Source organism: Physella acuta, unplaced genomic scaffold, assembly GCF_028476545.2.
Source record: "Physella acuta isolate Inbredline_101_S28 unplaced genomic scaffold, ASM2847654v3 ptg002032l, whole genome shotgun sequence".
Lineage (NCBI taxonomy): Eukaryota > Metazoa > Mollusca > Gastropoda > Physidae > Physella > Physella acuta.
The window spans coordinates 132037-155913 of NW_026733536.1; the positions used below are offsets into that span (position 1 = coordinate 132037).

Here is a 23877-nt window from a genome sequence, read left to right on the forward strand (position 1 = left end):
AATATTTCAAATTCGCAGGGGCGGCGCCCTGACACGGCGCGATTTGTTTTTTTTTCTATATTTAGGGACTTTGAGATAAATTTCAAAATGATTTATTTAAGTAAAAAAACATATCATCACATAGAACTACATACAATTAAGACAAAACAGTTTACTTTTTCAAAATAGGACATTCCATTCAAAAGTTATGATTTTTTTACTGAATAAAAAGTTACTATAGGATTTAATGGTAATTTTCGCGGGCAAATTTTGTGTGTAATGTGTATAAATCAATGCCAAATCTTTATTACATGGAATTTTGTATTCAAATTTTCAGAGTTTCAAGATAAATGTGTTTTGAAGTACTTAAACCTAACATTTTTTAAAAATGTAAAGGGTGTGATGAAATATGTGTCTAGAGGGGATACCACCCCCCTAATTCTAAAAATTTTTTTTTTTTTTTTTAAAGTATATCGTGGTTCTAAATATTATATTATTATCATGTCCAAATTCTAACATCTGCTAGGTGTAATAGTATGGAACCTCACACCTTGGAGCTTAATATACAACTTAATCTAAATCCCCCACCCCAGCGCAAAGGTTCTTTTATCACAAAAAAATACAGATTACACAAATAAAATACCAGTTAAATGGAATTGGTGTAAATAAAATACCAGACAGGTCAACACTGTTGATAAAAATTAAATTTAATATAAATAATATAATAATTACATAGTAATTACAACACTAGCAAAATAACAAGTCACCTAAAACAACATCAGCTAAAAATACTGTCAAACGAGACGCACACATCTTCAGCATCATCCTCTGTTTCATTTTCTTTCCAATAAGCTACTCTAAATGAATCTACAGCTGATTTTTTCTTTAACTTTAAAATAAACCTACCACTAAAAATAACATCCTCCCCATTCACATTCCACTTATGCTCAATCCTCGCCCCCTCTACCCTATCTGACAAAAAAATTGACAATTTTTTTCTTTGAAAACTACTAACATTGGCAAATACAGGGTCATTAATAACAGTGAAAAGCTCCTTCTCGATTAATAGCTGTTTAATAGTTTTAGCAATTTTGTTTCGGTTTCCCATGTCTCTTTTCTGGCTTTTTTTCCATCAGCCGTCGCTGCAGCTCCCTTTCTTTCTCTAACCTCCTATCCTTTCCTAACTTTCTACAAACTGCACCCCTCTTAATGCAAAATTGGATTATTTGTTGTTGAACTGCTGCAGGCTTGGATGACAGCCAGTCCAACGATTTGTTCAGCTTTACTTTAGTTTTTGCATCTAAAAAAGTTATCTCCGAATTCGGGGCCCTGCGCGACAATGAGTCAACAACACCAAGGGCCCTCTCAGCCCAGATGTTGTGTACGGGGGCACTGGCTGCTGCAGCTAACATGGCCTCAGTAGGTGCAGCTAAATCACCCTCCAGGTAGCGGGAAAGCTGACGGCTGAGGACAGCTTGGGTGGCTGTGGCCATGGCTTCAGTGGCAGTACTAAAGGCCTCGAGGTTGGTGTCATCTACAATCAGCAGAGATGACAAAGTTTCATCCGCAATTAAGGGGCGTCCAAAGGCATCCTCACATCCTATCAAAAGGTATTCTGGCTCAGCAATTACTCTAGCAATGAATTTCATCGCCACCTTTTGATATTCAACCTGAAAGAAAAAATATACATTTGAACAAAGTATAACTCATTACAAGAAGTCACCAGTATTTATTTTTAAAAACTCAAAAGTATTACCATGTCAAAATGATTCCGTTTTGATTCTTTGGCATAGAAGACTGACATCCAAGCCCCGGTTAGGTATTTCCCCCAAAGTCCAAGTGCCTGCAACTGGGAAATAATAATGTCATTTTTTAAGTCCTTTAATAGTGCAGCTCTTAATGATATGTTGCTGCAATATTTTTCTAAATATAGCACCAGAAGATGCCTGTGTCTGTATACAATACCAGCCAGGCAGAACATCACGTGCAACCTATTACCAACATATCTAGGGAAAATACCACATGCCAAGGAATGCTGCCTGAGAAAAGCCTTGAATCCTGTAGGATCTCCCTTTGCTTTGTACCTAATAATAGGAAAGACAAGAGCTATTGAAAAGTCATACCAATGCAAAATAAAAATCAAACAACAACAGCGATGGAAAACAACTTACCTCAGCTTAGATATTCCATACAGCAAGTTAGCAGCTCGACAGTCTGAACCAAATGTGTCACTGGGAATAAGGGAATTAAATTTTTGAAAAGTCTTCCTTACTTCATTAGCTATGCCATCAAGAGGGTGTAAGTGACAATTCAGTTCAAGTAAGTTTGTCTGAAGTTTTTCATTCAGCAGTAGTACTGCAGCGTGGTTGGCTGAGGCCCTATCTGTCAACGTGGATGAAACCTTTCCACACATTTGAAGTTTTGTCTCCTCCTTATCAACTTCACAAAAGGAAGAGTACGTTGTTGCCAAGTCCTCAATGGTGTTAAGTACATGACCAGCATAGTCCTCAGCTCTGCCTCCAGCCAGTTCCGTAATGTTTGCGGTGAAAACATTTTCAGGCGTTCCAAAATGAACTTCATTTATGTGTTTACCGGATATAGTTGTTGCATCAAACGCTATAGTTACAACATCAGCATCAACGATGCCTAAGTCTATATACGGTATAAAAAATAAAAGTCGATTTTGGTTTGGCATCGTTCATCCGATAGCCATGAGACTTTGGGGAGTTCATTATACCACTCTAGGGAAGGGTTCTGTAAAAAAAAATTTTAATTTCGCAAGGGCGGCGCCACAGGAGGGTCCGATTTTTCTCTATTTACGGTATATAAAAATAATAAAAGTGAATTGCAGTGACACCGTTTACCCGATAGGCATGAAACTTTGGGGAGTTCATTATAAAACTCTAGGGAAGGGTTCTGTAAAAAGTAATTTTTAATTTTGCAAGGGCGGCGCCACGGGAGGGTGCGATTTTTCTCTATATACGGTTTATAAAAATAAGTCGATTTTGGTGTGACACCGTTATCCGATAGCCATGAGACATTGGGGGAGTTGATTAGAACAATTCAGGGAAGGGTACTGTAAAATTTTTTTTTAATTTCGCAAGGGCGGCGCCACAGGAGGGTCCGATTTTTCTCTATTTACGGTATATAAAAATAATAAAAGTGAATTGCAGTGACACCGTTTATCCGATAGGCATGAAACTTTGGGGAGTTCATTATATAACTCTAGGGAAGGGTTCTGTAAAAAGTAATTTTTAATTTTGCAAGGGCGGCGCCACGGGAGGGTGCGATTTTTCTCTATATACGGTTTATAAAAATAAGTCGATTTTGTTGTGACACCGTTATCCGATAGCCATGAGACATTGGGGGAGTTGATTAGAACAATTCAGGGAAGGGTACTGTAAAAAATTCCTTTTTTAATTTCGCAAGGGCGGCGCCACGGGAGGCTGCGATTTTTCTCTATATACGGTTTATAAAATTTCGGTTTCACACCGTTCATCCGTGTACCATGAAACTTTGGGGAGATGATTAGATCACTCAATGGTAGGGTTCTGCAAAAAAATATTGTTTAATATTGCAAGGGCGGCGCCCCCCCCCCCCGGGGGAGCGATTTTTTTTCTATATACATGGTATATAAAAAATAAATCTCGGATGCGGTTCATCCGAGTGCCATGAAACTTTAGGGAGTAGATGAGAATACTCCCGAGAATATTTCTGCGAAAAAGAAAACTAAAGTTTCTTACGGGCGGCGCCATATAGGGTACAACTTTCGTCAATATACGGTTTGGCGCCCAGAGTTTTAGAACGACCAAGTTGGCACTTGGCATCCGTTAATCGAGCGTCCTGCATAGCGAGTAAGGGGTACTACTATACTCAGCGGTAAAACCAGTGTTTCTTCCAGACTTTTTTCTCCGGGGGGGCACTTGAAATTTTCGGGGGGGGGGGGGGGGCGGTAAACTTTCTTCGGGGGCGGACACTGTTAAAAGTATATATTTTCTATATAAATTATATAAATTTCATTTCGTTAGGGGGGGCGGTTAAAAATTTTCGGGGGGGGGGGGGGGGGGCTTTGCCCCCCCGAAGAGATGCCTGGAAGAAACTCTGGGTAAAACTACAACAGGCTTCTAAAATTAACTTTGTAACGCGAGGAAATCCTTCTGTACAGTTTCGTCACCTTGCGAAAGATGAAAAAAATAACTTTTTGAAAATGAGGAGCCTACTGTAGAGTTTCGTCACTTTGCGAATGATGCAATAAGCATCTATTATTAGACAATCCAGTCAGAAATTGAGATCGAGCACCTAATAATAGACCATTAGTAACGCTAGCATATTGCATCAGTCACACTGATATTTAAAACACGTCAAATAATTTTTAGCGCAATTTCCATTCTGGAGAATTGCGTTTATTAACCCGTCATTTCTGGATGTATGAATGTATGAATGTATGAATGGATGGATGGATGGATGGATGTGTGTCCGCAGCTTTAAGTCGTATCTCCTCCTCAACGAAGCAATATCGATGACTAGTTCCAAAAGCAATTATGTTAAGCAAGTTACGAAGATGAACATAGGCTATAAAAATTCCGGGTTTCTTTCATGGATTTCCTGGAAAAGCCAAAAAACCTCGAAAAAATGCAGTTTTTGGCCCATATCTCGGCAACCAGACCACTTAGCGACTTGAAACATGTACCAATCGATTCCTGCCATAATTTAGAACAATATTGCCGAAAAAAGTTTTCAAAAATATCCTTTCGTTCGGTCACAAATTTTTTTTTGAATTAATTAAAATTTGGACCGAATTAGTAGGCATTTTTTCCAACCACACCACACGCGTCATCACGTTCAATAGCTGCACCATCACGTTCTATGGCTTCGTCATCACGTTCAGTAGCTAGGCGCGCAATGGTTTTTAGTCATGTAACTCTATTGTAAATATATATATATAAAGCAAAGTTGTTGGGTGCCCGATAGGGCACTTCCCGGCGCCGCAGGCGCGTCAAATTTGGCACGATGGTGCCTTGGGGCGATAGAACACGAGGGCCGGTGACGGTTGGCCGAAAAGTCTACGGAGAGGGGGTCAAAACTGACCTCGACTGACCGGCGCCTTATATGGGCTATATTACGAAAAAAAAATTCCTCCGACGACCCCCCTTGAAATTTTGTGTGGTGGTAGGAGAACACCTAGGGGTGTCACAAAAAACTCGGCATATCTGGGAAAACTTCGTAAAGCGGTCAAAACTGACCAGTTGTATTTCCCTATATAATCTTTGTATTTTATGGGAAAAACAGAGGGTCATTTCAACGCAGACTTTAGGGTACTTAAGCTCAGTATATCTGGCTAATTTTTTGCATGCTCCTAGGTCAATGGCTTGACCTTTAGGGAAAACTGTCGGTTACACTCAAAGCCCTCGACGAGGGCTAAAAAGTGACCGCGAGTGAAATTCTCTTTATATGAGCTCTATTACGAAAAAAAAATTTCCTCCGACGACCCCCCTTGAAATTTTGTGAGGTGGTAGGAGAACACATTGGGGTGTCACAAAAAACTCGGCATATCTGGGAAAACTTCGTAAAGGGGTCAAAACTGACCAGTTGTATTTCCCTATATAATCTTTGTATTTTATGGGAAAAACAGAGGGTCATTTCAACGCAGACTTTAGGGTACTTAAGCTCAGTATATCTGGCTAATTTTTTGCATGCTCCTAGGTCAATGGCTTGACCTTTAGGGAAAACTGTCGGTTACACTCAAAGCCCTCGACGAGGGCTAAAAAGTGACCGCGAGTGAAATTCTCTTTATATGAGCTCTATTACGAAAAAAAATTTCCTCCGACGACCCCCCTTGAAATTTTGTGAGGTGGTAGGAGAACACCTTGGGGTGTCACAAAAAACTCGGCATATCTGGGAAAACTTCGTAAAGGGGTCAAAACTGACCAGTTGTATTTCCCTATATAATCTTTGTATTTTATGGGAAAAACAGAGGGTCATTTCAACGCAGACTTTAGGGTACTTAAGCTCAGTATATCTGGCTAATTTTTTGCATGCTCCTAGGTCAATGGCTTGACCTTTAGGGAAAACTGTCGGTTACACTCAAAGCCCTCGACGAGGGCTAAAAAGTGACCGCGAGTGAAATTCTCTTTATATGAGCTCTATTACGAAAAAAAAATTCCTCCGACGACCCCCCTTGATATTTTGTGAGGTGGTAGAAGAACACCTAGGGGTGTCACAAAAAACTCGGCATATCTGGGAAAACTTTGTAAAGCGGTCAAAACTGACCAGTTGTATTTCCCTATATAATCTTTGTATTTTATGGGAAAAACAGAGGGTCATTTCAACGCAGACTTTAGGGTACTTAAGCTCAGTATATCTGGCTAATTTTTTGCATGCTCCTAGGTCAATGGCTTGACCTTTAGGGAAAACTGTCGGTTACACTCAAAGCCCTCGACGAGGGCTAAAAAGTGACCGCGAGTGAAATTCTCTTTATATGAGCTCTATTACGAAAAAAAATTTCCTCCGACGACCCCCCTTGAAATTTTGTGAGGTGGTAGGAGAACACCTTGGGGTGTCACAAAAAACTCGGCATATCTGGGAAAACTTCGTAAAGGGGTCAAAACTGACCAGTTGTATTTCCCTATATAATCTTTGTATTTTATGGGAAAAACAGAGGGTCATTTCAACGCAGACTTTAGGGTACTTAAGCTCAGTATATCTGGCTAATTTTTTGCATGCTCCTAGGTCAATGGCTTGACCTTTAGGGAAAACTGTCGGTTACACTCAAAGCCCTCGACGAGGGCTAAAAAGTGACCGCGAGTGAAATTCTCTTTATATGAGCTCTATTACGAAAAAAAAATTCCTCCGACGACCCCCCTTGATATTTTGTGAGGTGGTAGAAGAACACCTAGGGGTGTCACAAAAAACTCGGCATATCTGGGAAAACTTTGTAAAGCGGTCAAAACTGACCAGTTGTATTTCCCTATATAATCTTTGTATTTTATGGGAAAAACAGAGGGTCATTTCAACGCAGACTTTAGGGTACTTAAGCTCAGTATATCTGGCTAATTTTTTGCATACACTACTATAGATGACTAGGCCGTATGGAAAAACTGTTGGTCAGACTCAAAGCCCTCGACGAGGGCTAAAAGATGATCTTGAGTGAAATTCTCCTTATATGAGATATATATATATAAATAAATTGACGAACGATCCCCTTAATATTATGTGACGTCGTAGACCGACCCTGGAGGCTAACAAAAAAACTTTATTCCCGTCGGAAACAGCCATTATAGTTGTTAAATATGTTCATATACCGTAATTTCTTATATAAGCATAGCAACTGTTTGTAAAAAAAAAACAAAGACATACGTCATACGTTCAGTTTTCAAGGGAGGTAACGTTTTTTAAATTATTATTTTTCAAATAATTGTATACTATTTTAAACAGAAACAGAAAATGACGAAGTATAGCATTTGTTTTAGTACAAAATTAAGTTGTTAATTTAGTTACATATCCCAATTAAATAAATAAATAAATTTCAAAAGGCAATGTAATAAAAACTATGAGATGTACTGTTCATGGAAGCTGTGTAGTTCTAATTCCATTTTACTTATACATTGCGTACTTTCCGATATTTCTCTGCGAACGGTATTTAAATGACAAACTAAAACATTTTTTTTCTAAAGTTAGCATTACTGTTTAAATTAAAGCACTCAACACCAAATCCATCGCTAAATAATTAAGTATTCAAATTCTCAAATGTTATTTAAAAACCTAAGCGAAGCTAGGCAGTATGCCTAGTCTAATATATAAAGCTCAGTTCTGTATGTAAAAATACATATGTATATCGTTGACATACTTCCATGGATTAAAGTGTTAGAATATTACCGTGCGCATTTGTCTAAATTTATGAGTTAAAAAATTACCGTTGAAAGTGTTGGGAAATAATTTTCATTTTTCAAACTGAAAGTAATAATTGTCGGCATGTTCATTAAACACAATTTTAAAAAAATATCATCTTTTACAAAAATTCTAATTATGTCTTTATTTAGTCCTATAGCGCTTACTTCCCTTTGATAAATTAGGAAAACACAATTACTTCCCTTTATAAAACCATTGCATTAGTGGAAAAGCATTTACTTTTTAATACTTTGTTTTGGTGCTGGGAAAAAAATAATTACACAATTAGCGGGGATTGATCAAGTGCAAATGTTGTAGGTATTTTACGGATAAGCTTGGAGTATTATAATTGTTCATTAAATTGAAACAGGCGCGTTCGTTTAAGTGAGTGCAAAAACTATGAATAAGTTGGGGTACTATAGTCGTTTATTAAGCTAAAACAGGCGATTCTGCCCCGGGCGTTTATGTTCGCGTTAGTGTTTTCTTTGTGTTTAGGTGGGTTTGCGTTAGTGGTTGCGTTTTGATTTGGTTCGTTTTTGTTCTTTCTTTTTTTCGTTTTTGTTTGTGTTTTTTTCTATGGGTTTGTATTTGTGTTTTTGGTTGGTTTTGCGTTTGGATTTGGTTTGTTTTCGTTTGCTTTTTCGTTGTTTTTTTGTGTTGGTATTGGTGTTTGTGTTTGGGTTTGTTGTTAGGTTGTTTTTTTCGTTTGCTTTTTTGTTTGTTTTTTCTTTGTGTTTGTATTGGTGTTTGTGGTTGTGGTTGGGTTTGTTGTTAGGTTTTTGTTTTCGTTTGTATTTGTAATTGTGTTAGCGTTATGTTTGCGTTTTGTTGTTTTGGTTTTGGTTGGTTGTGGTTTGGGTGGGCAATGCCGGGTATAGAATGATTACTAAACACACAGGTAATGGTCTTTAACAGAAAGGTTTTATTACAGAAGCCAGAGCAGGGCCTGGCCGGGACGGCTAGTAAAACATGTAAAATATTGAATTTTTTTTTTAATAAAAATCGTTTTAATAACTAACCAATGGTTTTACTAACCCTGCTCTTGATTTACGCTACGACAGAGCTATTGTTAGATAACATAAGGAAATTGCGCTAAAATTGTCACTAGACTTTTTAATTAACTTGTTTTACGTGTTAAAGAAAAAAATCCTGTTCATTTGTGTCACTTTAGCGAATGACGAAATCTGCATCATTATTAACAGGATGCTATTTGGCCGATGTCGCCTGTTAGTTTTAAGGAGCCAGGGGTCGTACGCCGCGCCTATGCGGTAGTGAAATTGGGGGGGGTGGGGGCCCTGAGAGCGCCCCTCTACGTCTCTAACACAGAGGCGGTCACCGAAGTGTGTTCTACCATATTATTTCGGTGAGTGATTAATGTACACTCAATGTTTTCATGCGGTAATGTAGGTAAACCCGTGTCCTGATTGTAATATATTGAGAATTGTGAAGTCAAGGGAACTCACTCTTCTTGTATTAGTCTTATATTTATATTGTTGTTTTGAGTGATGTCCTCTGGGTTTTGTCATGTGTCTTCCGGTTTCGAATAAAGCTAGATATACATCAACGTGGCTCTATCGACCAGTGTGTAATAATAAAAACATCAATCCTTTACACTGATATTGATGATCCAAGAACAGGCATTGTTTACATTTAAATAACTCATTTTTAGAAAAGAAGGTCACGCGTCTAAGAACATATAATTATAATTGATAACGCGTTGGTGAAATCCTAAGATATTTCGTCAAACTTTCTTCTATCCCCGCGGCAACGCGCGGGGGTCGGGTACGCTAGTCTATATATAAAAAGCAATGTATGTTTGTGTGTGTCTGTTTGTCCTTTATGCATTACTACACCTCTCATCACATCGCCGTGAAATTTTGGGAAGTTGTTGAGAATATACCTGGGGAGGTTTCTGCGGAAAAAAATAATTCAAATTCGCAGGGGTGGCGCCCTGGCAGGGCGCGATTTGTTTTTCTCTATGTACGGTATATAAAAATATAAGTCGATTTTGGTTAGACACCATTCATCTGATCGCTATTAAACTTTGGTGAGTTCATTAGAACATTTTTAGAAAGGGTTCTGTAAAAAAACATTTTTAATTTCACAAGGGCGGCGCCACAGGAGGGTGCCATTTTTCTCTATATACTGTATATAAAAATAATAAAAGTGAATTGCTGTGACACCGTTCATACGATCGCCATGAAACTTTGGGAAGATGTTCATAATATTCCTGGGGAGGTTTCTGCGCTAAAAAGGTTTTCAAATTCGCAGGGGTGGCGCCCAGGCAGGGCGCGATTTGTTTTTTTCTCTATATACGGTTTAAAAAAATAAAAGCCTATTTCGGTTTCATACCGTTCATCCGTGTACCATGAAACTTTGGGGAGATAATTAGATCACTCAATGGTAGGGTAGTGCAAAAAAATATATATTTTTATATTGCAAGGGCGGTGCCCCCGGGGGAGCTATTTTTTTTCTCTAAACACGGTATATAAAAAATAAAACTCGGATGCGGTTCATCCGAGTGTCATGAAACTTTAGGGAGTAGATGAGAAAATATTTCTGCGAAAAAGAAAACTAAAGCTTCTTATGGGCGGCGCCATGTAGGGTACAATTTTCGTCAATACACGGTTTGGCGCCCAAAGTTTTATAGCGACTAAGTTGGCACTTGGCATCCGTTAATCGAGCGTCCTGCGTAGCGAGTAAGGGGTACTACTATACTCAGCGGTAAAACTACAACAGGCTTCTAAAAATAACTTTGTAACGCGAGGAAATCCTGTACAGTTTCGTCACCTTGCGAAAGATGAAAAAATAACTTTTTGAATATGAGGAGCCTACTGTAGAGTTTCGTCACTTTGCGAATGATGCAATAAGCATCTATTATTAGACGATCCAGTCAGAAATTGAGTTCGAGCATCTAATAATAGACCATTAGTAACGCTAGCATAGTGCATCAGTCACACTGATGTTTAAAAAATCCTGTTCATTTATGTCACTTAAGCGAATGACGAAATCTTCATCATGGTTTACTTGATGCTATTTGGCACGCTGGGTTATCCTATGAGCACGATGGCGCCTGTTAGTTTTAAGGAGCCAGGGGCCGTACCCTGCGCCTATGCGGTAGTGTAATCGGGGGGTGGGGGCTCCCGAGAGCGCCCCTCTACGTCCCTGACACATGGGGGGTCACCGAAATGTGTTCTACCTCATTATTTCGGTGAGTGATTAATGTACACTTAAGGTTTTCATGCGGTAGTGTAGGAAAACCCGTGTCCCGATAATTATAATCCAATCGCAGGCATTGTTTACATTTAAATAACACAGCTTTAGAAAACAAGGTCACGCGTCTAAGAACATACGATTGGTAATTCATAGGTGATATCCTTCTAATATATTGCGTCAGACTTTCTTCTATCCCCGCGGCAACGCGCGGGGGACGGGTACGCTAGTATAAATATAAAGCAATGTATGTTTGTTTGTCTTTTATGCATTACTACACCTCTCATTACATCGCCATGAAACTTTCGGAAGTTGTTGTGAATATTCCTGAGGAGGTTTCTGCGAAAAAAAATTCAAATTCGCAGGGGTGGCGCCCCGGCAGGGCGCGATGTGTTTTTTCTCTATATGCGGTATATAAACATTAAAAAAAACGATTTTGGATTGACAGAGTTCACCCGATCGCCATCAAACTTCGGTGAGTTCATTAGAACACTCTGGGGAAGGGTTCTGTAAAAAAAAAATCACGGGAGGGTGCGATTTTTCTCTATATATTGTATAAAAAAATTAAAGTCGATTTTGGTTCTACACCGTTCGCCCGATAGCCATGAGACTTTAGGGAGTTGATAAGAACAGTCTGGAGCAGGATTCTTTATACAAGTCATTTTTAATTTCGCAAGGGCGGCACCACGGGAGGGTGCGATTTTTCTCTATATAATGTATATAAAATAACAGACAGTTGCGGTTCGACACAGTTTATCCAGGTACTATAAAACTTTGGGAAGTTGATGAATACTCCCGAGTAACAGGATGCTATTTGGCACGATGGCGCCTGTTAGTTTTAAGGAGCCAGGGGCAGTACGCGGCGCCTATGCGGTAGTGTAATGGGGGGGGGGGGGGGCTCATGAGCGCCCCTCTACGTCCCTGAGACATGGGCGGTCACCAAAGTGTGTTCTACCTCATTATTTCGGTGAGTGATTCATGTACAGACAAGGTTTTCATGCGGTAGTGTAGGTAAACCCGTGTCCCGATTTTTATTACCCAAGCGCAGGCATTGTTTACATTTAAATAACTCACTTTTAGAAAGCAAGGTCACGTATCTAGGAACATAGGATTTGTAACGCATTCATGAAACCCTTCTTATATATTTCGTCAGACTTTCTTCTATTCCCACGGCAACTCGCGGGGACGGGCACGCTAGTATATATATAAAGTATACTTTGTTTTTTATGGAGGGGGGGGGGGGGTTGAGAACACGAAGTGCCGCACTGGGTGAGACCCAACCTAGCGACACCACTGCCATAATCTATATCATCTACACAAACACCCAAGAACCTCCCTAACTACCTACCCACACATCTACCCACCAAACAACCTACCTACCCACCAATCCACCCACTTACCTAACCCTAACCCACTTACATACGCAGGTAGGTAGTTAAGTATGTAGGTAGGTAGGTACGTTGGTAGGTGCGTCATGATGAAATAAGATGAAATACATCATTATGGTGAGTGTTTTATCAGGGTATTTTGTTGCGATGGAATGTTGGTGCGAGAGGAATAACGAATGCATGTTTGTTGACGTGGATGAAAGAGAATGAAGTTTTACGATAGGAACGGGTTGTTATGGTACGCAAGCTAAGGAGTTCGGACTAGGGAGAATGTAAGAGATACGCCGTGTAATGCCAATATAAAGGATAGTTTTATTTATACGAGAATAGTAGTTGAATAAATATTGAACAAGAAAACAATATGCATTGTGTAAAGCGATTATCGCCTGTATCGATTTGATGTGAATGCTTATGGTAGTGGTATTCTTTATGGCAGAGGCGTAGCGACACTTCCCGGCGCACGGGGACAAACTTTTCGATTTGCACGCCCCCCCCCCCCTCAAGATTTCGATTTGCACCCACCTCAAACTTTCGATTTGCACCCCACCCTCAAGATTTCAATTTGCACCACCACCCCCCCCCCCCCTTAAAACTTCCTATTTGCACCCCCTCAACATTTCAATTTATTTTTCCAACCCATTTTGGCGCCCCCTAAGGTCGGCGCCCGGGGACATATGTCCCCTCCCCCTCGCTTCGCTACTGCTTTATGGTAGTAGATCGCGTTAGGTCAAACACGACCCTCTCACAGCAGCCATAACTATCATGTATAAATGTGTCATTTATTCCATATAGGTTTTTGTGCTAAAATGTCTCTTTGCGCTTTTTTCTGTTTGCGCTTTTTTCTGTTAACCCTTTTTTTGTTTGCGCTTTTTTTCTGTGTGCGCATATTTCTGATCACCAGTTACTGCACATTCATACTAAGTATAGTCGTAGCTCAAATTTGATAAAGGTCGCATTTACAGTTTCTTTCAAGCAACTCTCGGGAGGGGGGTGGGAGTTCGCCCTTCCCCCCCCCCCTCCGATGAAACTCTATCACCCCGTATAACGACATAGAATTTATATACTTATATAGAAAATATACCTTTACCAGTAAAAGTAAAGTTTCCTTTCAAAACCATCTGTCTATAGGGTAAATAAGTAGAGTTCACTTTTTTCTGTGACCTCGGCATATGAAGAGATAGTGTGGTCACTGTAACATATTGGGATTTGTGAGGTCAGGGGAACTCACTCTTCTTGTATTAGTTATATTTATAATGTTGTTATTGAATGATGTCCCTTGTATTTATCTATCATTGTTCCTCTTCCGGTTAACAAATAAAGATGGCTACATGCTGATGGCTTCTGTCTCCGTTGTGTATTCCTAATCTATTATAGTCACCACTATGCCCAGCCGCCTTTCTTTCCCTAACGTGAGTTAGGTACCCATCAGAGTTGGGTGGACTCAGGGACGGTCTACTGACTTGAACCCGGATTCGTACTCGAGACTTACGGGTTAGCAGTCCAGCTCTCTACCATTAGACCACTCCGTCCCCTTTTTACCAGTACCCGCCCCATCCCCGGAAAATTTAGTCACCCCCGTATATATATATATATATATATATATATATATATATATATATATATATATATATATATATATATATATATATATATATATATATATATATATATATATATATATATATATATATATATACAGTCTGTTACATATAGTATAAACATACAGTTGCATTTTCCCATGATCCAAGGAGTGACAGACCACTCCTATAGATACATATCCTCATTGTGTTGCCGTTAAATTAAAGATATCAATCAAATAGGAATTAGATTTGCTCTAACCCTGTTTGGCAACACTGCGATGGCGATTAGGAGGGGGGGGGGGGAAAGGGGAGGTCATCGTTATGATCAAAGTTTTATCTACAGCAGATCCTATCCTGCTGACAGAAAACAATTCGTTCTGGCTGTCATTGAAAGGGAAACGTCAATTTACGGCTTGACTGTCCGAAGTTAGTTAATTAATAATACTTTTACAATTAGATTTTCCTCTTTGAATTTTAAGGAGTGCCATCTACAACATCTTAAGGGTTTATGGATTTAGTTTATGCGGCTTAATAAAAAATATGATTTTCGAATTATATCATATATTTGTAAGATGCTAAACATAGGCCTAATTTCATGTCAGGTCCTCTGATTGCCTCTGTGAATTCAAGCCATCTTTAATTTAATTTTTACAATTTACTTTTTTCATGGTGTCTGTGTAACTTACAAGAACGCTCAAGAGAAAATATACGTAAAATAAAAAGTAACACCGGAATAGATAATAAAGTCATTCATGATAGGAACTCAAAATTTACCGCCTTATCGCATTTCTAACATTAAAAACATACCTATAGATCTCAATTAAAAAAAAAAACGGGAGTGATCTCCCTAAACTTTCTCGAATATTCTTATATAACACTACGGGGGATGGCACCTCGGGATATAGACTTGATTTTAAATCCATTTTTAATTACTTAAACTTTTTAAAATAGAATAGAATATCGTAGGAAAAAAGAATTGCGCACCAAGTGAACGCCAAACAAAATGTGTATAATAGTGCGGAATATTATTAGTACTTTTTAGAAATCGGAAATAGTGTAAATTACTACTTCCGGTCAACGGAAATTACTCAAACTTTCAAAGAAGGCAGAGAAATAGATCTTTTACTTACGTGTGAAATTTCATTCATCTATCTAAGACAGTACTTAAGTTATTGGCTTTTGAAAAATTAAAAGTAGAATAAGTTCCACTTTCGGTTACCGAAAATCGCTGAAAAGTTGATACAGAACTACAAATTTGATATAATACTTATAAATGAAATTTCATCAACCTAGCTGTAACGGTACTCAAGTTATCGTGCTCACAGAAACATATATGCACACACACACACACATACACAGACATACGGACAGAACAGCAAAGCCCAGTTTTCCCGACTGGATTACGCATAAGACGCCGAAATTTTGATAAATCTGCATTTATAATTTTTGTCCGATTAAAATAAGTTCCCTATCATCTGTAGGCCTATATGATGAAATACTGAGGTGTAAACTATGAAAACTGTCAAAATTTCATGTGATTTTTGTGCACGATTACAATATACTTCCTCTATACTTCGTATATACGAGAAAGTAAAAAGACAACAATAAAATAAAAAACCTATCCGTGTGTGTATCTGTCTTTTGGAATAGAAATCTCTGACGTCACATGAAACTAAGAGTAAAAAAAAAATTCATAAAAAACGTTTTAATAACAAGCTTTTATGTAATGATGCACTAAAAAGTAGAAAATAAATTATAGACTACTATTTAAATAACTATAAAGAAAAGCGTGGGTCACTTTAGTATGTATTGGATACCTTTACTAATGTTAAGGAAGACACCCACGCTTTTCTTTATAGTTATTTAAATAGTAGTCTATAATTTATTTTCTACTTTTTAGTGCATCATTACATAAAAGCTTGTTATTAAAACGTTTTTTATGAATTTTTTTTTCAGTACTTTACATGTATTATTTACAATAGAGTTACATGACTAAAAACCATTGCGCGCCTACTGAACATCACGTTCAGTAGGCGCGCAATGGTTTTTGAACGCAGCCATTACGTGATGGCGCAGCTATTGAAGGTGATGACGCGTGTGGTGTGGTTGGCTAGACATGCCAACTAATTCGGTCCAAATTTTAATTAATTCATAAAAAATTAATTAGGCATCCAATTAAGTCAAATTTAGTTTCAGATTGCATTGTCTTCATGTCTTGACCCACGTGCTAACTTTGAATCGTATCGGTCAAGTAGAACTGTCCGAATTTTCACTCCTGCGTTTCCGTCTAGACTGACGACTGACGACAGTTGAAGTGAGTTAAATAAAAGCTTGTAAAAATGACCAAGTCAAAATAAAAGTAACAAAAAAATGTTTATCTCCCAAACCGAATACAAAAAGAATTTCATGATTTATTTTAGAATTTTTACTTTCTCGTATATACGAAGTATAGAGAAAGTATTGTAATCGTGCACAAAAATCACTTTAAATTTTAACAATTTTCACCTTATTACACCTCAGTCCTTCTTCACATCCGAAGTATAGAGAACTTATTTTAATCGGGCAAAAATTATCAATCCAGATTTATCAAAATTAAAAGGTTTTATGCGTAATCCAGTCTGAAAAACTGGGCTTTGCAATTCTGTCCGTATGTTTGTGTGTCTGTGTGTGTGTCTGTGTGTGTCTGTGTGTAAACACGATTATTTGAGTACCGTTACAGCTAGGTTGATGAAATTTCATATATAAGTATTTTATCAAAATCGTAGATCCGTATCAACTTTTGAGCGATTTCCGATAACCGGAAGTAGTACTTTTACTACTTTGAATTTTTCAAAAGCCTATAACTTGAGTACTATTTCAGATAGATAAATGAAGTTTCACATATGAGTAAAAGATCTAATTTTCTACCTTCTGTTAAATTTTGAGTAATTTCCGTTGACCGGAAGTAGTAATTTACGCTACTTCCGATTTCTCAAAAAACTAATATAAATTTTTAAAGTACTAATAATATTGCGCACTATTATGCACTTTTTTATTTGGCGTTCACTTGATGTGCAATTCTTTTGTCTACGAGATTTTATTCTATTTTTAACACTTTAAGTATTTAAAATGGATTAAAATTCATGTCTATAGCCCGAGTTCCCATCCCCTGTTGTTTTATATAAGAATATTCGAGAAAGTTTAGGAGAGATCACTCCCGGTTTATTTAAATAAGTAGGCCTAATTAAAAACTTATCTGTAACAAGCTTACATATATATATATATATATATATATATATATATATATATATATATATATATATATATATATATATATATATATATATATACTAGCCGTCCCGGCCAGGCCCTGCACTGGCCTCTGTTAAAAATCTATCTGTAAATGACCATGGCATGTGTTTCGTAATCAGCATATACCCGGCATTGCCCACCCTAACCACAATCAACCAAAACCAAAACACACAAAAAAAAAGAACCGCAAACATAACACAACACAAACACAACACAAACACAACACAAGCACAACACAACACAAACCGGGAAGGCTAGTATTATATAAAATTGTATATCTTCTTGTAGTTTGTTGCAGGTGTCTATAAAAGAGCTTTCTAAAACCTAACTGTAAAGGAACATGACATGTGTGTTTATTAATCAGCCTATACCCGGCATTGCCCACCCAAACCACAACCAACCAAAACCAAAACACAAAAAAAAGCAAACATAACATAAACGCAAACAAAAATACTAACTTAACACAAACACAAACGCAAACTTAACCACAAACACAAACGAAAACACAAAACCAACCACCAACGCAAATACAAACACAAACCCAAAGAAAAAAACACAAACCAAAACGAAAAAGAAGGAACAAAAACGAAGCAAATCAAAACGCAAACGCAACCACTAACGCAAACCCAACCTTAGCACAAAGAAAACACAAACGCGAACATAAACGCAAAGTGCTCACGGGAGGCCCGGGGCCCCAAATAGCACTCCGTCTGGGCGCCAGAGGTCACCCGGATTCGATTCACTGAAAGACTATAATAACCTTTCTTATCCATAGTCTATCGCACTGTTTAAAGCGAAATTATGCACCATAGCACTCACAGGTCAGCACAGGGCGCCTAATCGAAACGGAAATAAATAAACATTTATGACATGAAGGAGCTGGCTTATAATCAACTGTTATTGATTAAAAATAATCAGAAGAAAACAGTGCGTTCAATGTATGGAATAAATAAAAGGCAGTATTAGAAATACCAATAACATTGCACTTAATCAATCCCCGCTAATTATGTAATTATTTTTTTCCTAACACCAAAAACAAAGTAATTAAAAGTAAATTCTCCCCCCCCCATTTAATGGTTTTTTAAAGGGAAGTAACTGTGTTTTCTAAATCAAACGACGTAATGAGAGCTGAAGGACAAAATGCAAATACATTTTAGACACAGTTTTAGAAGTTTTATAAACGTTGATACGCTTTTTAAAAATTTTATGTAATATTCATAATTGAAAATTATTATTCTAAGTATATAAAATGAAAATTGTTTTTAAAGACTTTCAATATTAATTTTTAACTCATAAATTTAGACCATGAGTACTTTAATAATCTAACACTTAAATCCATCCAAGTATCGTTTTTTTTTCATATATTCCTTTGTAAGGACAAACATTTTACAAACATACATAGATTCAGAATTGAACTTTATATATTAGGTATAATTATGTACTGAAAAGAAGAAATAAATGATTTCCATTAAATTTATAATAATACACAATTATTTAAGTAACTCTGAATAAAATCGTTGGGGGCTTCATAAGTTTTAGTAATGGTATTAAATACATACCATAGTGATCATCGCTTTTTAAAATAGTTATGTAAATTTATAAAAAGTAAGATTCCTCTTTCTACCTATCGATCCACAAGGCAGATGAAGTTCATGTTTCTTGACCTCGGCATAAGGTGAGTACCCATCAGAGCGGGGTGGAATCGTTTCACCGACTTGAAACCGGATTCAAACTTGAGACTTTCGGGTTAACAGTCTAGCACTCTATCGCTAGACCACACCGTTCCACAAGTTATCTAATAGCATTGCATTGTTATATAGATTTAATGATTTTACTTAGTGAAAGATTATAGTAGCCCATCATGCGCGCGGTGGATCCCGGGGCGCTAAAGGTCAACCAATCCACTGACAGATGCACTAAGTACAGTTTTACAGCTGAATCAAGTAGTACTACATTGATTTAGTGTACTGCTTAGTGGATCGGTTTTTGTGTGTGGCTGTAGTGCCTGCCGTCACCTGGTGTGGCTGTAGTGCCTGCCGTCACCTGGTGTGGCTGTAGTGCCTGTCGTCACCTGGTGTGGCTGTAGTGCCTGCCGTCACCTGGTGTGGCTGTAGTGCCTGCCGTCACCTGGTGTGGCTGTAGTGCCTGCCGTCACCTGGTGTGGCAGTGGTGCCTGCCGTCACCTGGTGTGGCTGTAGTGCCTGCCGTCACCTGGTGTGGCTGTAGTGCCTGCCGTCACCTGGTGTGGCTGTAGTGCCTGCCGTCACCTGGTGTGGCTGTAGTGCCTGCCGTCACCTGGTGTGGCTGTAGTGCCTGCCGTCACCTGGTGTGGCTGTAGTGTCCGCCGTCACCTGGTGTGGCTATAGTGCCTGTCGTGTTTTTCTAAGCTGATAATCTAACCATAACCCTCGAGGCCTGTGATCTAACCCTAACCCTAGAATACTAGATTCTATATTTAGACTATAAAAGCCATCTTTATACGAGCGGGGAGACATCCGCTCGATCCCATTATGGAAAACCACCAAAATGGTGATTTATTTGATTTCTATCTTAAGCAAGTATTGCTGCTGGCTTGAATTTGTGACAGATAAATCGCTTCATCAGATTCAAGTAAGAGAGTCCGAATAAATGGCTGGAGGATGACTAAGCTTACAGTACAACTATTTGAAGGGGGGGGGGGGAGGGGAGGATTGGGAGCGGTGCGACAAAAATATTATATGTAATAAATTTACGTCTAGTTTTTATTGAATATATATTGATAATGAAAACGAACAATTAGATGTAGTTGGATTTCTAAAATCGCATTAATTTGAATATTCTGAAATTAATTGTAAGGAATATATCGTTCTAGTGCTATTTTTTTTTTATTTCGCTCATTTAGATCTTGATCTAGTTGTTTTCAATATCATCCTACTATTAACTATATGAAAGCATATGTGTGTACTTCTCTTCTCTATCAGATTCTTCTACAATATATGTAGAACTTAAACATATTATACCATTTTGTTGAGACAATATGCTGCTTATACTTGTTTATTAAAAGATTTTAATTAAAAAAAAAACCAGGATAAAGCGATAAACTGCTAACCCGAAAGTCTTGGGTTCGAAACCTGGTTCAAGTCAGTAGGAGGTCACTAAGTCCACCCAGCTCCAATGGGTACTGAACTCACGTGTTTAACACACTATCCCTTCATGTTCCGAGGGCACTGTAACAGATACCTCTGCCCATATGTAGGCTATATTGGCACGTTCTAGAAAACATGATTAATTTGAAAAAAAAAAACAATATATTCGAATTAAAAAACACAATTATGCAACCGGAGAAGTAATGCACATGTTTAACGTTACAGAAAATAGTTGTCTTCAAAGAAAACATGGATTCCAATTTACTGCTTCTAACCCTAATCTAAACCCTAACCCTATCACCAAACATAAACAAACAAAACAAACAAACATAAACATACACATACACGTACGTGTTTGTGTTTTTTGTGTTTGTGTTTACGTTTATGTTTGCGTAACGTTTACGTTCGCGTTTGTGTACCTACCTATCTACCTACCTACCTACCTGCCTCCCTCCCTACCTGCCTCCCTCCCTCCCTACCTACCTATCTACCTATCTATCTATCTATCTATCTATCTACCTACTTACCTACCTACCTACCTACCTACCTACCTACCTACCTATCTATCTATCTATCTATCTATCTATCTATCTATCTATCTATCTATCTATCTATCTATCTATCTATCTATCTATCTATCTATCTATATATATATATATATATATATATATATATATATATATATATATATATATATATATATATATATATAAAGCGATGTATTTGTGTGTGTCTGTCTTTTATGTGTTACTACACCTTTCATCCGATCGTCATGAAACTTTGGGAAGTTGTTGAGAATTATCCTGGGGAGTTTTCTGCGAAAAAAAATCAAATTCGCAGGGGTGGCGCCCGGTAAGGGCGCGATTTGTTTTTTCTTCATATACTGTATATAAAAATAAAAGTAGATTGCGGTTTCACAGCGTTCATCCGATCGCCATCAAACTTTGAGGAGTTGATTAGAACACTCCAGTGAAGGGTTCTGCAGCGCCTCGGCAGGGTACAATTTTTCTCTACATTTAGTATATAAAATTAATAAATGTGAATTGCAGTGACACTGTGGACACGATCGCCATCAAACTTTGGGAAGAGGTTGAGAATACTCCTGGGGAGGTTTCTACCAAATTTTTTTAATTTCAAATTCGAAGGGGTGGCGCCCCAACAGGGCGTGATTTGTTTTTTCTCTATATTTAAAAAAATTAATTGCGGTTTCACACCGTTCATCAAATCGCCATCAAACTTTGGGGAGTTGATTAGAACACTGCAGGGAAGGGTTCAGCAAAAAAAAAAATAATATGTTTTTAATTTTGCAAGGGCGGCGCCATGGAGGGTGCGATTTTTCTCTATGTACGGTATATAACAAAAAAAAGTCGAATGCGGCCTGACACCGTTCATCTGATCGCCATGAAACTTTGGGGAGTTGCTTAGAACACTCAAGGGGAGGTTTATGTAAAACAATATTTTTTAATTTCACAAGGGTGGCGCCCCGGGAGGGTGCGATTCTTCTCTGTATACGGTATATTAAAAATGAAAATCAGACGCGGTTCGAGACCTTTCATCTGAGTACTATAAAACTTTAAGGAGATCATCAGAATACTCACGAGAAATTTCTGTTCACAAAATAACTAAAATTTGATTTGAGCGGCGCCGGGGAGGGTGCGATTTTCATCAATAAAAAATTTGTTGCCCAGAGTTCCAGAGCGGCTATGTTAGCCTTTGGCATCCGTTAATCGTGCGTCCTGCATAGCTGGTAAGGGGTACTACTATATTCAGCGTTAAAACTTCAACAGGCGCAACTGCCGGCGCCCCGTAGATTGCACGACCCGAAGAGACCCGTGTTCCCCTGCTAGCACTATGACGCCTCTGCAGTAGTGTAATCGTGGCTCCCGAGAGCGACCCTCTTCGTCCCTGATAAATGGGCGGTCACCGAAGTGTATTCTACCACACTATTTCGGTGAGTGATTAACGTACACACAAAGTTTTCATGCATTGCGATAGTGTAGGTAAACCCGTGTCCACATATTTATGATCCAAGCGCAGGCATTGTTTACAAGGACACGCGTCTAAGAACATAGGATTAGTAACGCATTCATGAAACCCTTCTTATATATTTCGTCAGACTTTCTTCTATTACCGCGGCAACGCGCGTGGACGGGTACGCAAGTCATGTATAATTTGTATCACGCTGGTTTCTATTATGTTATTGGCCTGTAACTGCAAATATTTTATCATAAAAAAATATTAGATTATTATGTTTCGGTTATAGCTTTCGCTATACAGTTATTTGTTATTCCTACTAGGTTCCAGCAATGTTAAACATCTTCAACATTGAAAGGTCTTTATTTGAGAATATCAAGAAATTAGCTTGGTGGAAGACAAAGGGAATATTTTTTGTTTATACAAAAAAAATAATAATAATAATAAATAAATGAATTAAAACAAGGTTTTATTTTTAATTATTTAATGCGCAGTATCAGCTTGGGTATTCGGTACGGTTTTTTTGTTTTGTTTTTATATTGGTATTTCATCTGAGATCGAAGCAACTCGCGACAGGTATGCTAGTGGAATAGAAATGTCCCTTCTACTTCAATCGATTATTTTTTACCAGCGGGATTGACGTCAACTAATTTAAATAAAGCTTCAATTAAATTGGGAGAACGTTAAGACAGGCCTGACGAATATTGCATTTAACAGGGGAGAATAGATTTACCTCCTCCCCTAACCATGAAGGGCGGAAGTACCCCCCTACTCCTAAAATATGAAGGGATGAAGACCCCTCCCCAACCACGAAGGATGACATCCTCGCCCCATCCACGAATGGAGGAAGACCCCTTCCCAACCTTGAAGGGCAGAAGGCCCACCCAACCATAAAGGAATAAAGACCCCCCCCCCCCCCTAACTTTGAAGGAAGACCTGACCTTGTAGGAAGAAGACAAATGTTCCCCATTCTGAGTAATTATTATAGGATTTAAATGAATTACCAGTCTAACTAACTATTATATAATTAAAAAATATTCCCATTCTAATAATTACATCGTTGAAATGAAGGTGGGGGGGGGGGGGAAGAATTCCACAGTGAAGGAAGAAAGACGATTACGCCGCCGAATTTTACAGTGAACCCTAAGTCGATTTGCTTCTGTAAACCCAGTCCTTATTCTTATAATAAACACTAACACTAATCTGCCGTTGTGAACTCCAGCCACTTCTACCATCGTCAACGTCGTTTTACACCGCATGTTTCATGAATGGAATTTAAGTCTACTTAAATAAAGGTTCGTTCTTTTTTTTTTTGACCCCCACCCCTTAATTGTGTTGCCAAGTTTCAGCCCCCACCTCACTTTCAATTGTTCCAATTGCCTAGGGGCCTTTGATATTTAAGTCGTTCCTTGGCCAGCCAACACATTAGCAATGCAAAAC

At 38.2% G+C, this 23877-nt stretch overlaps 1 protein-coding gene across 1 annotated transcript; it reads right to left on the bottom strand.

Moving 5' to 3' along the window:
• Positions 1–1061: 1061 nt before the first annotated feature.
• Positions 1062–12202, bottom strand: LOC131931786 (uncharacterized). Its single transcript, XM_059288622.1, has 4 exons — positions 12154–12202; positions 2151–2631; positions 1736–2063; positions 1062–1649 (listed from the first exon to the last, which is right to left on the bottom strand). The coding sequence occupies exons 1-4, from the start codon at positions 12200–12202 to the stop codon at positions 1062–1064; spliced, it is 1446 nt and encodes a 481-aa protein (XP_059144605.1).
• Between the last annotated feature and the right edge of the window lie 11675 nt (positions 12203–23877).